This window comes from Pristiophorus japonicus, chromosome 6, assembly GCF_044704955.1.
Source record: "Pristiophorus japonicus isolate sPriJap1 chromosome 6, sPriJap1.hap1, whole genome shotgun sequence".
Taxonomy (NCBI): domain Eukaryota; kingdom Metazoa; phylum Chordata; class Chondrichthyes; family Pristiophoridae; genus Pristiophorus; species Pristiophorus japonicus.
This window is the reverse complement of record NC_091982.1, coordinates 209,565,172-209,576,481: the sequence shown is the minus strand read 5'-3', so window position 1 is coordinate 209,576,481 and position 11,310 is coordinate 209,565,172. Positions and strand designations below refer to the sequence as shown.

Genomic DNA, 11,310 nt, shown 5'->3' with positions numbered 1-11,310 from the left:
AGCAATCTGTTTGTTGCGAGGTATAAATATTAATCCAAATGAACTGATGATTTGTAAGTAAATGTGAATGACACAGTCCTGCAAACGCTTCCTGATTCCAGTAGGTAGTGTTGTTTAATAGCATAGTCGGACTATCTTGCACAACTGTTCTATAGTTGGGCTGTATATATCCCGGACGGCGCACGCTAATCTGAATGGAATCTGTTGTCAGTGATTTCCGCGGCCGGTCAGTGCGCAAAGTCAGCGCTGGAGACAGAAGGCCGTGAGACTGACTCCTCCGCCACAGCCAGGTACGTGTTTTATTCAGGTCTGATCCCCGTCAGATAGTTTGCAGGGAGCAGAAACTGACACAAGCCGAGTGTTATCTGGCCCAGGGATGCAATCACTCGATCTGCTCCGACCCGCCCAGCGACACTGAGCTTTCGGCAGAGGCAAAGTTGTGAATACAATGCAGCCCCGGCACAGCGAGAGACAGGCTGGGAGTACATGCTTAAAGTACCATTAGTAGTCAGGGTGTGTTCCATCATTCCTGCCCGTTAGAGCTCAAATGATCCATGGCTGAACATTTTTTTTCAAATATAAAACGTTGAATCCATTAGCAGCGTGAGCAAAAAATCAGACTAGTTTTGTTGAATGAATTGTTCCGATTGCAGATTTTTCAGAGCCAAATCAGCCAAATTACGGTGGAGCGGGTGGGGTGCAATTCCATTTACCAGTTACACTTTCGCCTTGCCAGCAACGTCCACATTCGTGAATGAATTAAAAAAAAACTATCTTTGAGTCTTAACTTTTCACACTAATTTTCTCCATTTTTACTGTAAAAATAAAACACCCATGGCTGGGAAATTCATCTGTGCCCTTGAGCGGGTGCAGCTCCACGGAATTTCCTGTCTCATGGGTTTAATTTGGCATTACAAATGGGCTTTAATGATCTTGATCAATAAAGGAGAAATAATGAGATTAAAAGACAATACTGAAAATCTGAGATAAAAAAGAGTAAACGCTAGAAGTACACAGAGAGTCAGGTGATAAGCAGGTTAACTGTTTCCAAGAGTGATAACTTTCAACAAATGACTTATGTTCTGGACGTGATAAAATTCCAACTCGCCAGTATACCAGGAGTGGTGCTCACTAATAATAACATCTGAAGGTGAAGTCAGAATTTAAAATTCACTTACAATGGACACTGCAGCTTCTGTAAAACAAGTCAGCACTGCTATTTTTAGATAACATTTAAAATTCTATTTTATTATATTTTCTCTTGTAATTGCTAATCAGTTTTGCCAAATCTTGTACAGAAGATTATGATTAGCCATTTTATCAATGATTGAAAATCGAGAACTGTAGAGCAGCACGGAAAACAGCCTACTGATAAACTAAATAATTGAATTCAACATAATGAGAAATAATGTAATTTTCAGAGCACGACATCTATACAGAAGCTCGTAATTTTGGAGGATATTTTGGGAGTCAGAGGAGGGAAACAAAAAAAGTATTAATCTTTATTTTTTGAGATATGAAGCCTCAATTAGTTATATCTTTATTTAACAGCATATTATAATTTATATTTGTGAAATTCCAGGACGCATTTGTTTAGCTTGAGAAACATTCATACATTTAAAAATATGTATTTTGTAATAATTTTCAATAAGAATATCAAGAGTATACGGGAGCAACTCCTGCATCACCCGCAAACAGGGCAGTGGTAGTAGTTTTGGATTTCTCTAGCAAATATGCAGCACAGACAGCATGGGCCGAATGTCCTCCCTCGTATATGTATACCTCCATGGTTTTAACTCTAATCAACTTATTTTGGGCCTGGAGAAATAAAAAGCAAACACTAGGATATCTCAGCAAAGTCAACATAATGGGTTCAATTTTCCCCAGTTAACTACGCCGTTTCTTTGGCGCGTGCCACTTTTTTGACCTAAGTTAAAATATCCAAGTTTCTCCAAAGTTTGTATGCCAGCCTAACTCAGTTATAGAAACATAAAAACATAGAAAATAGGTGCCGGAGTAGGCCATTCAGCCCTTCGAGCCTGCACCACCTTTCAATAAGATCATGGTTGATCATTCCCTCAGTACCCCTTTCCTGACTTCTCTCCATACCCCTTGATCCCTTTAGCCGTAAGGGCCATATCTAACTCCCTCTTGAATATATCCAATGAATTGGCACCAACAACTCTCTGCAGTAGGGAATTCCACAGGTTAACAACTCTCTGAGTGAAGAAGTTTCTCCTCATCTCAGTCCTAAATGGCCTACCCCTTATCCTAAGACTGTGTCCCCTAGTTCTGAACTTCCCCAACATCGGGAACATTCTTCCCGCATCTAACCTGTCCAGTCCCATCAGAATCTTATATATTTCTATGAGATCCCCTCTCATCCTTCTAAACTCCAGTGTATAAAGGCCCAGTTGATCCAGTCTCTCCTCATAAGTCAGTCCAGTCATCCGGGGAATCAGTCTTTTGAATCTTCGCTGCACTCCCTCAATAGCAAGAGCGTCCTTCCTCAGATTAGGAGTCGAAAACGGAACACAATATTCCAGGTGAGGCCTCACCAACTACAGAAAGACCTCCCCGCTCCTATACTCGAATCCCCTAGCTATGAAGGCTAACATACCATTTATCTTCTTCACCGCCTGCTGTACCTGCATGCCAACTTTCAATGACTGATGAACCATGACATCCAGGTCTCGTTGTACCTCTCCTTTTCCTAATCTGCTGCCATTCAGATAATATTCTGCCTTCGTGTTTTTGCCCCCCAAAGTGGACAACCTCATATTTATCCACATTATACTGCATCTGCCAGGGAATTTGCCCACTCACCTAACCTGTCCAAGTCACCCTGCAGCCTCTTAGCGTTTTTTTAGGTTAGGCTTTTTTTTGTGTCATAGTGGGCAAAACCTGATGTCTGCACCAGTTTTTCACATTTATGCAAGTTTCGCCAACTTACATTTCTCCTAGGACGCCGTATGTGACCACTCCCAAAAAACCTTCTGTGCACTTAAGAAAAACCAGCACACATTAAAAAATTGGCACAGAAAGACGCCATTGTTTTTATGCGGTGTTTTGGAGGAAATCAAGAACACATTAAATATGCATCATGAAGCTTAATCTTTTCAAACTTAAAACTGAGAAAATAGAATTCTCATGCAATTCTTTAATTTTGGATTTTTTTCAAAGTGCAACGCCATCACTGAACATCTCACCAGGCTCCTGGGTCGGAATGTTGGTCGGCAGAATTGGTCCCTTGCCCGGTCACAGGGCCTCGGGGCTCAGTTTCAAAAGAAGCCCGAGGGGTGGGGTTGGGGGGTTGGGTGGTGGAAGCCGAACTGAAGGCATGAGAAGCCTTACACAATGCAGCAGCATCAAAAGAAGCCCGCGGGGGGCAGGGGGGTCGGTGTTTGCCGAACCCCTGTATCCGGGTGAGGTAACGATTTTGCCGGCCAACCCTTGAGCCTGGTGAGGGGACGTTCGGTCGGTGGTGGGGTGGTACTTTGAAAAAAATCTAAAATTAAAGAGTTGCATTAGACTTTGTTGCCCCAAATGTCCTCATTTGAATGCATAGCTTCCCGTTCTAAGCAAGCCGATTGCGCATGCGCAGACCAGGGTGTGGTCCATACTAGGGCATCGACCTTGGGGAGAGGGAGATCAAAGAAGCATTAACTCCTTGTCCTGCTGTTTTGAGGTTCTTACAAAGGTACAATTTAATCATGGGGGCAATACTGACAATGGCATAACTCATGCAAGCCTTCTGCATGAAGGTGCTGCGGAGGAGACGATTGATTTGTCATTGCATGAGGAACCTCAGAGCACGTAGAATGATGGGCAAGATGCCTTACCCATGTCGGGTATATCGAGACAGGTGTTCATACCTGCACCTGAGTGATGCAGAATGTGTGAGAAGGTTGCGTTTCCACAATGTAGTAATCGAGATCTGTGAGTTAGTAAAAGCAGACCTGCAACCTGGAAGTGTCAGGAGGACTGCTTTGTCAGTTGAAGTGACGGATACAGCTGCACTTTCATTCTATGCATCTGGATCATTCCAGGCCACAACTGGGGATGTGTGAGCCATTTCTCAACATGCAACACATGCCTGCATTCGGCCGGTGACTGCTGCACTATTTGCCCGCAAGAATGACGACATAAAGTTCCCCATGACCACCCAGGCAATGCGTGAAAGTGCTCTGGGCTTCTCCAGGATTGCTGGATTCTCAAAGTTACATGGCTGCATTGATTGTACGCACATCATCTTGCAAGCACCTTAGGAGGATTCTGAGATGTACAGAAACAGAAAAGGTTTCCACTCCGTTAATGTGGAGCTCTTGTGTGACGCCGTGCATCGCATCATGTCAGTCGATGCATGATACCTTGGGAGCACCCATGATGTGTTCATCTTATGCGAGAACGTTATATCTGCTATGTTTCAGCAGCAGCCAGAAGGGCAGTGCTGGCTTCTGGTTGACAAAAGGTACAGCCTCGCCACCTGACTCACAACCCCCCTACGTGTCACCGGACGGAAGCTGACCGGGAATACAACATGTCGCACATTGTGATGCGCAGCATAATAGAGAGGACCATTGCCATTTGAAACAGTGTTTCCGATGTCTGGACCATTCCGGACGCTACTTGCTATACTCCCTTGAAATTGTCAGTCAGTTCACTGTTGTGTGCTGCATGCTGCATAACTTAGCCATCATGATGCAGCAGCAGCTGGTATTAGAAGGCCCTCCTGAGGTGAGAGTGGCTGACGATGATGAGGAAGATGCAGATGACGAGGAGGAGGAGGAGGAGGAGGACGAGGAAACCATGCAACTACCTGAACCCGGAGCACGATGGCAGAGAAGGGCTGGCTGTCTTCCATTGTGATTGTGTTAAGTTCCTCCCCCCCCTATAGCCCCTTGACTATCCACTGTTGGAATATTGTTAGTGTCCTCTACTGTAAAGACTGATACAAAATATTTGTTCAGAGTTTCTGCCATCTCCTTGTTCCCCATTACTAATTCCCCGGTCTCGTCCTCTAAAGGACCAACATTTACTTTAGCCACTCTTTTCCTTTTTATATATCTATAGAAACTCTTGCTATCTGTTTTTATATTTTGTGCTAGTTTACTTTCATAGTCTATCTTCCCTTTCTTAATCATTTTTTTTAATTGTTCTTTGCTTCCCAGTCTTCTGTCCTCCCACAAGTTTTGGCCACTTTGTATGCCCTTGTTTTTAATTGGACACTGTCCTTTATTTCTTTAGTTAGCCACAGATGGCTATCTTTTCTCTTACACCCTTTCCTCCTCACTGGAATATATGTTTCTTGAGGGTTGTGAAATATCTCCTTAAATGTACACCACTGTTCATCAAACGTCCTACACTTTAATCTATTTTCCCCATCCACTTTACCCAACTCTGCCCTCATACCTTCATAGTCTGTTTTATTTAAGTTTAATATGCTGGTTCGAGATCCAACTTTCTCAGCCTCCATCTGAATTTGAAACTCAATCATGCTATGATCACTCATTCTGAGGGGATCCTTTACTATGAGATTGTTTATTAATCCTGTCTCAACATAAAATTTAACGGGGTTGGGGGTAATGTATTAGCATGAATAGTGGATTGGCTAACTAAGAGAAAACAGAGAGTCAGCATAAATGGTTCATTCTCTGGTTGTCAACCAGTAACTAGTGGGGTGCCGCAGGGCTCAGTGCTGGAACCCCAACTATTTACAATCTTTATAAACGACTTGGAAGAAGGGATTGAGTGTAATGTAGCCAAGTTTGCTGATGATACAAAGATGGGAGGAAAAGCAATGTGTGAGGAGAACACAAAAAATCTGCAAAAAGTCTAAGACAGGCTAAGTGAGTGGGCAAAATTTGGCAGATGCAGTATAATGCTCGAAAGTGTGAGGTCATGCACTTTGGCAGAAAAAAAATCAAAGAGCAAGTTATTATTTAAATGGAAAAAGATTGCAAAGTGCTGCAGTACAGCAGGACCTGGGGGTACTTGTGCATGAAACACAAAAGGATAGTATGCAGGTACAGAAAGTGATCAGGAAGGACAATGGTATCTTGGCCTTTATTGCAAAGGGGATAAAGTATAAAAGCAGGGAAGTCTTCCTACAGCTATATAAGATATTGGTGAGGCCACACCTGGAATACTGCGTGCAGTTTTGGTTTCCATATTTACGAATGGATATACTTGCTGAGGAGGCAGTTCAAAGAAAGTTCACTAGGTTGATTCCGGGAATGAGGGGGTTGACTTATGAGGAAAGGTTGAGTAGGTTGGGCCTCTACTCATTGGAATTCAGAAGAATGAGAGGTGATCTTATCGAAATGTATAAGATTATGAGGGGGCTTGACAAGGTGGATGCAGAGAGGAGGTTTCCACTGATAGGGGAGACTAGAACTAGAGGGCATGATCTTAGAATAAGGGGCTGCCCATTTGAAACTGAGATGAGGAGAAATTTCTTCTCTCAGAGGGTTGTAAATCTATGGAATTCGCTGCCTTAGAGAGCTGTGGAAGCTGGGACATTTAATTTAAGACAGAAATAGACAGTTTCTTAAACGATAAGGGGATAAGGGGTTATGGAGAACGGGCAGGCAAGTGGAGCTGAGTCCATGATCAGATCAGCCATGATCTTATTGAATGGCGTAGCAGGCTCGAGGTGCCATATGGCCTACTGCTGTTCCTATTGCTTATGTTCTTATGTTCTTATTCCCCTTTAAAGATTTCTCGAGCGTTGTGCCAGCAGATCATCCGTGAACGCTTTGCTGCCTAAAGGCTCAGCGGCAACTATTCCAAATGGACCATGCTTACTGTTTGGACTTGTTCCGCAATGTTGTGTTGTGTTAAAGAAACAAATAATAGAAATGATTCTTCTTTAGTTCAAAAAGTTGTGTTAATAATGGAACAAATAATGGAAATGATTTATTTATAAGTTAAAATATATTTTATTCAAAAGTTTAACACTTGTTTGTACTTAACTTAACCTTAATAAAAATATTCTTGTAACAAACTTTAAAGTTTTCAGTTAAGATCACTTACAAACTTTAAGATCACTTACAAACTTTTAAACTTGTAAATTCACATAACTTACAAAAAACTTTTAATTTGAGAACAGTTACAACAGTAACAACAATAATAACAGTAACAACAACAACAACAAAGAAAGGCTGCACCCATCTCTCCTCCACCTTAGTCTAAGACTGCCCGTGCTTGGTCTTGTTGACTCCATCGCTGCCCGCAAGTGGTGGCGCAGCTTTTCTCGGGTTGGGACCTAGCTTATTATTTCGAACATCTCGGCTAATGTGCACTTCTTGATGGGGTGGTGGGGGAGGGGAGGGGGCAGGCGGTAATGTGGAAGGCCCGGCTTGGGCCACTTCAGAGGCTGGTCTGGGGGATTGGAGTGGGAGTGGCAGTTGATTCTGTCAATGGGCGAGGGGTCTGGGCGTGTTCCCTTATTGCAGCAGCTAACTCCGACATTCCCTCCCTCATGTGCCCAGACAGTGTTCCCATTTCTCGTGAGATTGTTGTTACTTCTCCCGATAGTCCCAATACTTCATCACCCAAAAATATACTCTTTTATCTCCTTATTTTGCTTCTGATTTCTTTTGCATCTATTTAGGGCTACACTTGTTTAGTCTATGCTTCCCTTTTGTGGTAGTGATTGTTTTAACATGGGGGCTTGCTATGACCCTGCAGCGGGCATTAAGATTCAACCACTAGTCTGGCTGTAATGCACAAGGGAACGGTTCTGATTGTTTTTCATAGCAGAACTTAGTATGAAGATACATAGTGTCAAATCATGTAGGTGGTATGAGTGAGATTAGCATTAACCTTATTTAACTTCTTTTCACAGTAAATTCTCTACTTTGCGAAGAGTATAACTTAGTAAAATAATTATAATAATAAACTGAAGGGATTAAATGATTGTGACACTACACTATTGTTTGAAACATTACACATGTTTATTCTGTTGAGAGGTACTATTTCCCAAAAGAATACAATCCAACAGCAGATTTTAGCAGAATAAATTACAAATGTTAATCATATGAACCTGAAAATGAAGGTTCAGGAGTGATACAGAATATTTATTGTACCTTTTTTGTTGCAGATTGTTAGAAAAACAAGGATGAGAGTGTCAAGGAAACTGAAACGTGTTTCAGACAGTACCATTTCATTCATTCGTTCATATTGGAAGCTTTTGATCCTGATCATCTTGTTTATTACATCTATTTTCATTTTCATTCATTTCAAAGACTGTTCAAAGGAAAAGGTCCAGTTCTTCTACCAAGAGAAGCCAAACTATAAAAATAACTCTAATTTTACTATAAATCCGCATTCGAAATGTAAAGATGAAAATCTCATTCTAGTTATACTAGTTGCTACAAGGCCGAAAGAAACGGATGCACGGCAGGCGATCAGATCAACCTGGGGAACAGATAAGATGTGGTTTGGGAAAAAAGTAATTACTCTGTTCTTGCTTGGAAAAGATGTAGAAAGTCACAGCGATATAGAGAAAGAATCTCTTCAGTATGGCGATATAATCGGTCAAGATTTTATAGACTCTTATGATAATCTGACTTTAAAGACAATAATGGCATTTCAGTGGATTTCAGAATTTTGTCCCAAGGCTGATTATGTGATGAAAGCAGATGCAGATGTATTTATAAATGTAAAGTATTTAGTTAATTTTCTGCTGAAAATTAGCAAAAGTGTTTCCAGTGACTTTTTCACAGGCTACCCCTTGATCAACACTAAACCATCCAGATTGCTTGTTTCAAAGGCATACATTTCAAAAAATGACTATCCTTTCTGTACATACCCTCCATATTGTAGTGGCTTTGCCTATGTTTTCTCTGGGGAATTAGGTTTAAAGATTTATACAATGATGAGCCATGTTAAACCAATTACAATTGAAGATGTATATGTTGGAATTTGTTTAAAGCTATTAGGTGTAAATTTGCAATTTTCAGTAAAAGAGTTCTTTTTACATAAACTGAAGTTTAACACTTCTTTGTTTAGCAGGTTGATTGCAGTACATGATTTCACTCCACCTGAGTTGATAAGGCACTGGAATCTGCTGAAAGAATTGAATGAAACTACATATTAGAGATACAGAAAATATGTAGGCCTGGTGTTTCCGCTTGATTGTGTCAGATTTTCGGCATAATTCGGCCAAAATCAGCATAACCAATGTAAAAGATTGCAGAATTTTAAGTGCAAATTATGCTCAGTGCAACTCGTTTCTGTGATCTTTTGCACTAGTTTAAGAAAATTGCACTAGAAGCAGGCCCCACCCACAAAACTGGCCACACCCCCAGGATGAAATAATCACCATTGGGAGTATCCGCTAATTGCGCTAATTTGCAGGCCTTTGAGGAGGCTCTAAAAATTAAGCTGGTGCTTTTGGGTGCAAGGTCGCTACTAGGAATGCTGTTGAATGTAATTTAAAAAAAATACTAAGAAACTAACGACTGTAGCTCAGTGTAACTAAGAAATGATTCTGTATTTTTTAAAGTCATTTTCAGTTATGTAAAATCGGGTTACTCACTGGTGTTGGCTTGAAACTCTGGTTAAAAATGATATTTTTTTGTGATAAACATCTGAGGAGAGAAGCCAATTCAAACAGAAGATGCAGAGCACAGCTTTTGGCGCAAGCTTTCACACAATGTGAACCATCCCTCATTTATAACACCTCCTCCAACCTCCCCCCCGGGGTAGCAAGTAGAAGAAGACTCAGACACTGATTTGTTCAAATTCAAAAAGGATTTCTTACAAGAAATTGAAATATCCCTCTGTCAACGATAAATAGAAAACACATAAAAAATTAAATTTCTTTTGCAGTTCTCAAAATATTACAATATACAAGTATGGTGCAAATATTTAATTTAACAAGTTGTACAACCAAGCGATGTAAACTGTTTTAAAATTGTGCAAAGACTGTATTAAACTTGAACATTTAAACATGAATAAGAGTGCAAATATTTTAGAAATTCAGAAGTTGTAGAAAAACTAAATTAAACTTTAAATTCAGTTCAATAAGAGTGCAACAAACATTGGTCAAGCTGTATAAACTTTAATTTTTTTTACAAAAACTGTATTAAACAGAACTTCTTCCAGCCTGGCCATTGGATGAGGAGGAGAAAGTGGAGATGGCAGAGACAGGAATTAAATTCACCCAACTCCCTCAAGATACCTTGCTTGGCCACAATGCCCAGTTGAGCTCTTATACCAGCCGTCCCCCGTCCTCTCTAGCAGACAACATGGATGGTGCGGCTACTTGCAGTGTGGTGGATGGTCTGATGAGCCATGGTCATGTGACTTGTCGATGCTTACCTTCATCTGCAGGAATGCTGCTGGCTGTATCCTGGGATTGAGATCCTGAGCTGTTTCTTGCAACTTGCCGTGTCCAGCTGGCCTGGTGTCTTCTGCTGTAAGGCCAGGGTGGCACTGCCACCCATAGAGGTGGAAGCATTAGCCAATTGGACCACACGAGTTGACCCACCTGTGTGAAATTGATCTACTGGTCTCAGCTAACAAATAGGTGGAATGATGGCAGCCATCAGCTCATTCAAGGCCTTATTGAGACACTGAAAACCACGAGTTATCATGCCCTCCAGTCTGCTTTCCAAAGCCTGAAGAGCAGACAGGGCCTCGATGTCTCATCCGAAAGACGGCATCTCTGACAGTGGAGCACCCCTTCAGTACTGCACTGGAGTATCAGCTTAGATTTTTGTGCTCAAGTCTCCGGATTTGGACTTGAACCCACAACCTTCTGCCTCAGAGTCGAGAGTGCTACCAACTGAGCCACGCTGATGCGGAGCAAGAGACCAGAAGAATTCTGTAGTAGGCACAGGATAAACTCTGTAGCTAAGAAAATCTAAAGACAGTTTTCTGTTCATTGTGCTGGCCTGCTATGAAAGACTTACCCAGCTATCAGAGCTGCTTAAGATACTCTTGGGGTTTACAGAAAGCAACGATTCAGCTTTCAGAGTAGAATGAAATAAACTGAAACATTTCGAGTAATAAAGGCAGCAAAGATCCATAATATAACAGGGATGTTCTCCGCATCCTTTTTAAGTTGTTACTCGTCTCCAGCTGATCTACCTGCTAACCCTTGGGTGCCTTTGGAACTCACTGATCCAGGCAACAGAAGCAAGCCTTCAACTTTCCAATAGTGTGCTCTATGATAACTTGTATGAAGAATGGACTTCATTATAGCAATATTCAATTGATGTGCAGGGAAAGTGCTCAGGTGTTATCAGCATGAATGCAGAGGATATCCTTGATCTCCCAGGATTCACTCATAAACTTGCA

General features: G+C 41.5%; 1 protein-coding gene across 1 annotated transcript; it reads left to right on the top strand.

The window, feature by feature from the left end:
• The first annotated feature begins 227 nt into the window (after nucleotides 1–227).
• On the top strand, nucleotides 228–9,864 carry LOC139265365 (UDP-GalNAc:beta-1,3-N-acetylgalactosaminyltransferase 1-like). Its single transcript, XM_070882332.1, has 2 exons — nucleotides 228–290; nucleotides 8,105–9,864. Exon 2 carries the CDS (start codon nucleotides 8,123–8,125, stop codon nucleotides 9,101–9,103), a length of 981 nt encoding a protein of 326 aa, XP_070738433.1. The 5' UTR covers nucleotides 228–290; nucleotides 8,105–8,122; the 3' UTR covers nucleotides 9,104–9,864.
• The last annotated feature ends 1,446 nt before the right edge of the window (nucleotides 9,865–11,310 follow it).

Excerpts from the sequence above, each read along its gene's own strand:
- LOC139265365 (XM_070882332.1), top strand. The coding sequence starts at position 8,123 with ATGAGAGTGTCAAGGAAACTGAAACGTGTTTCAGACAGTACCATTTCA.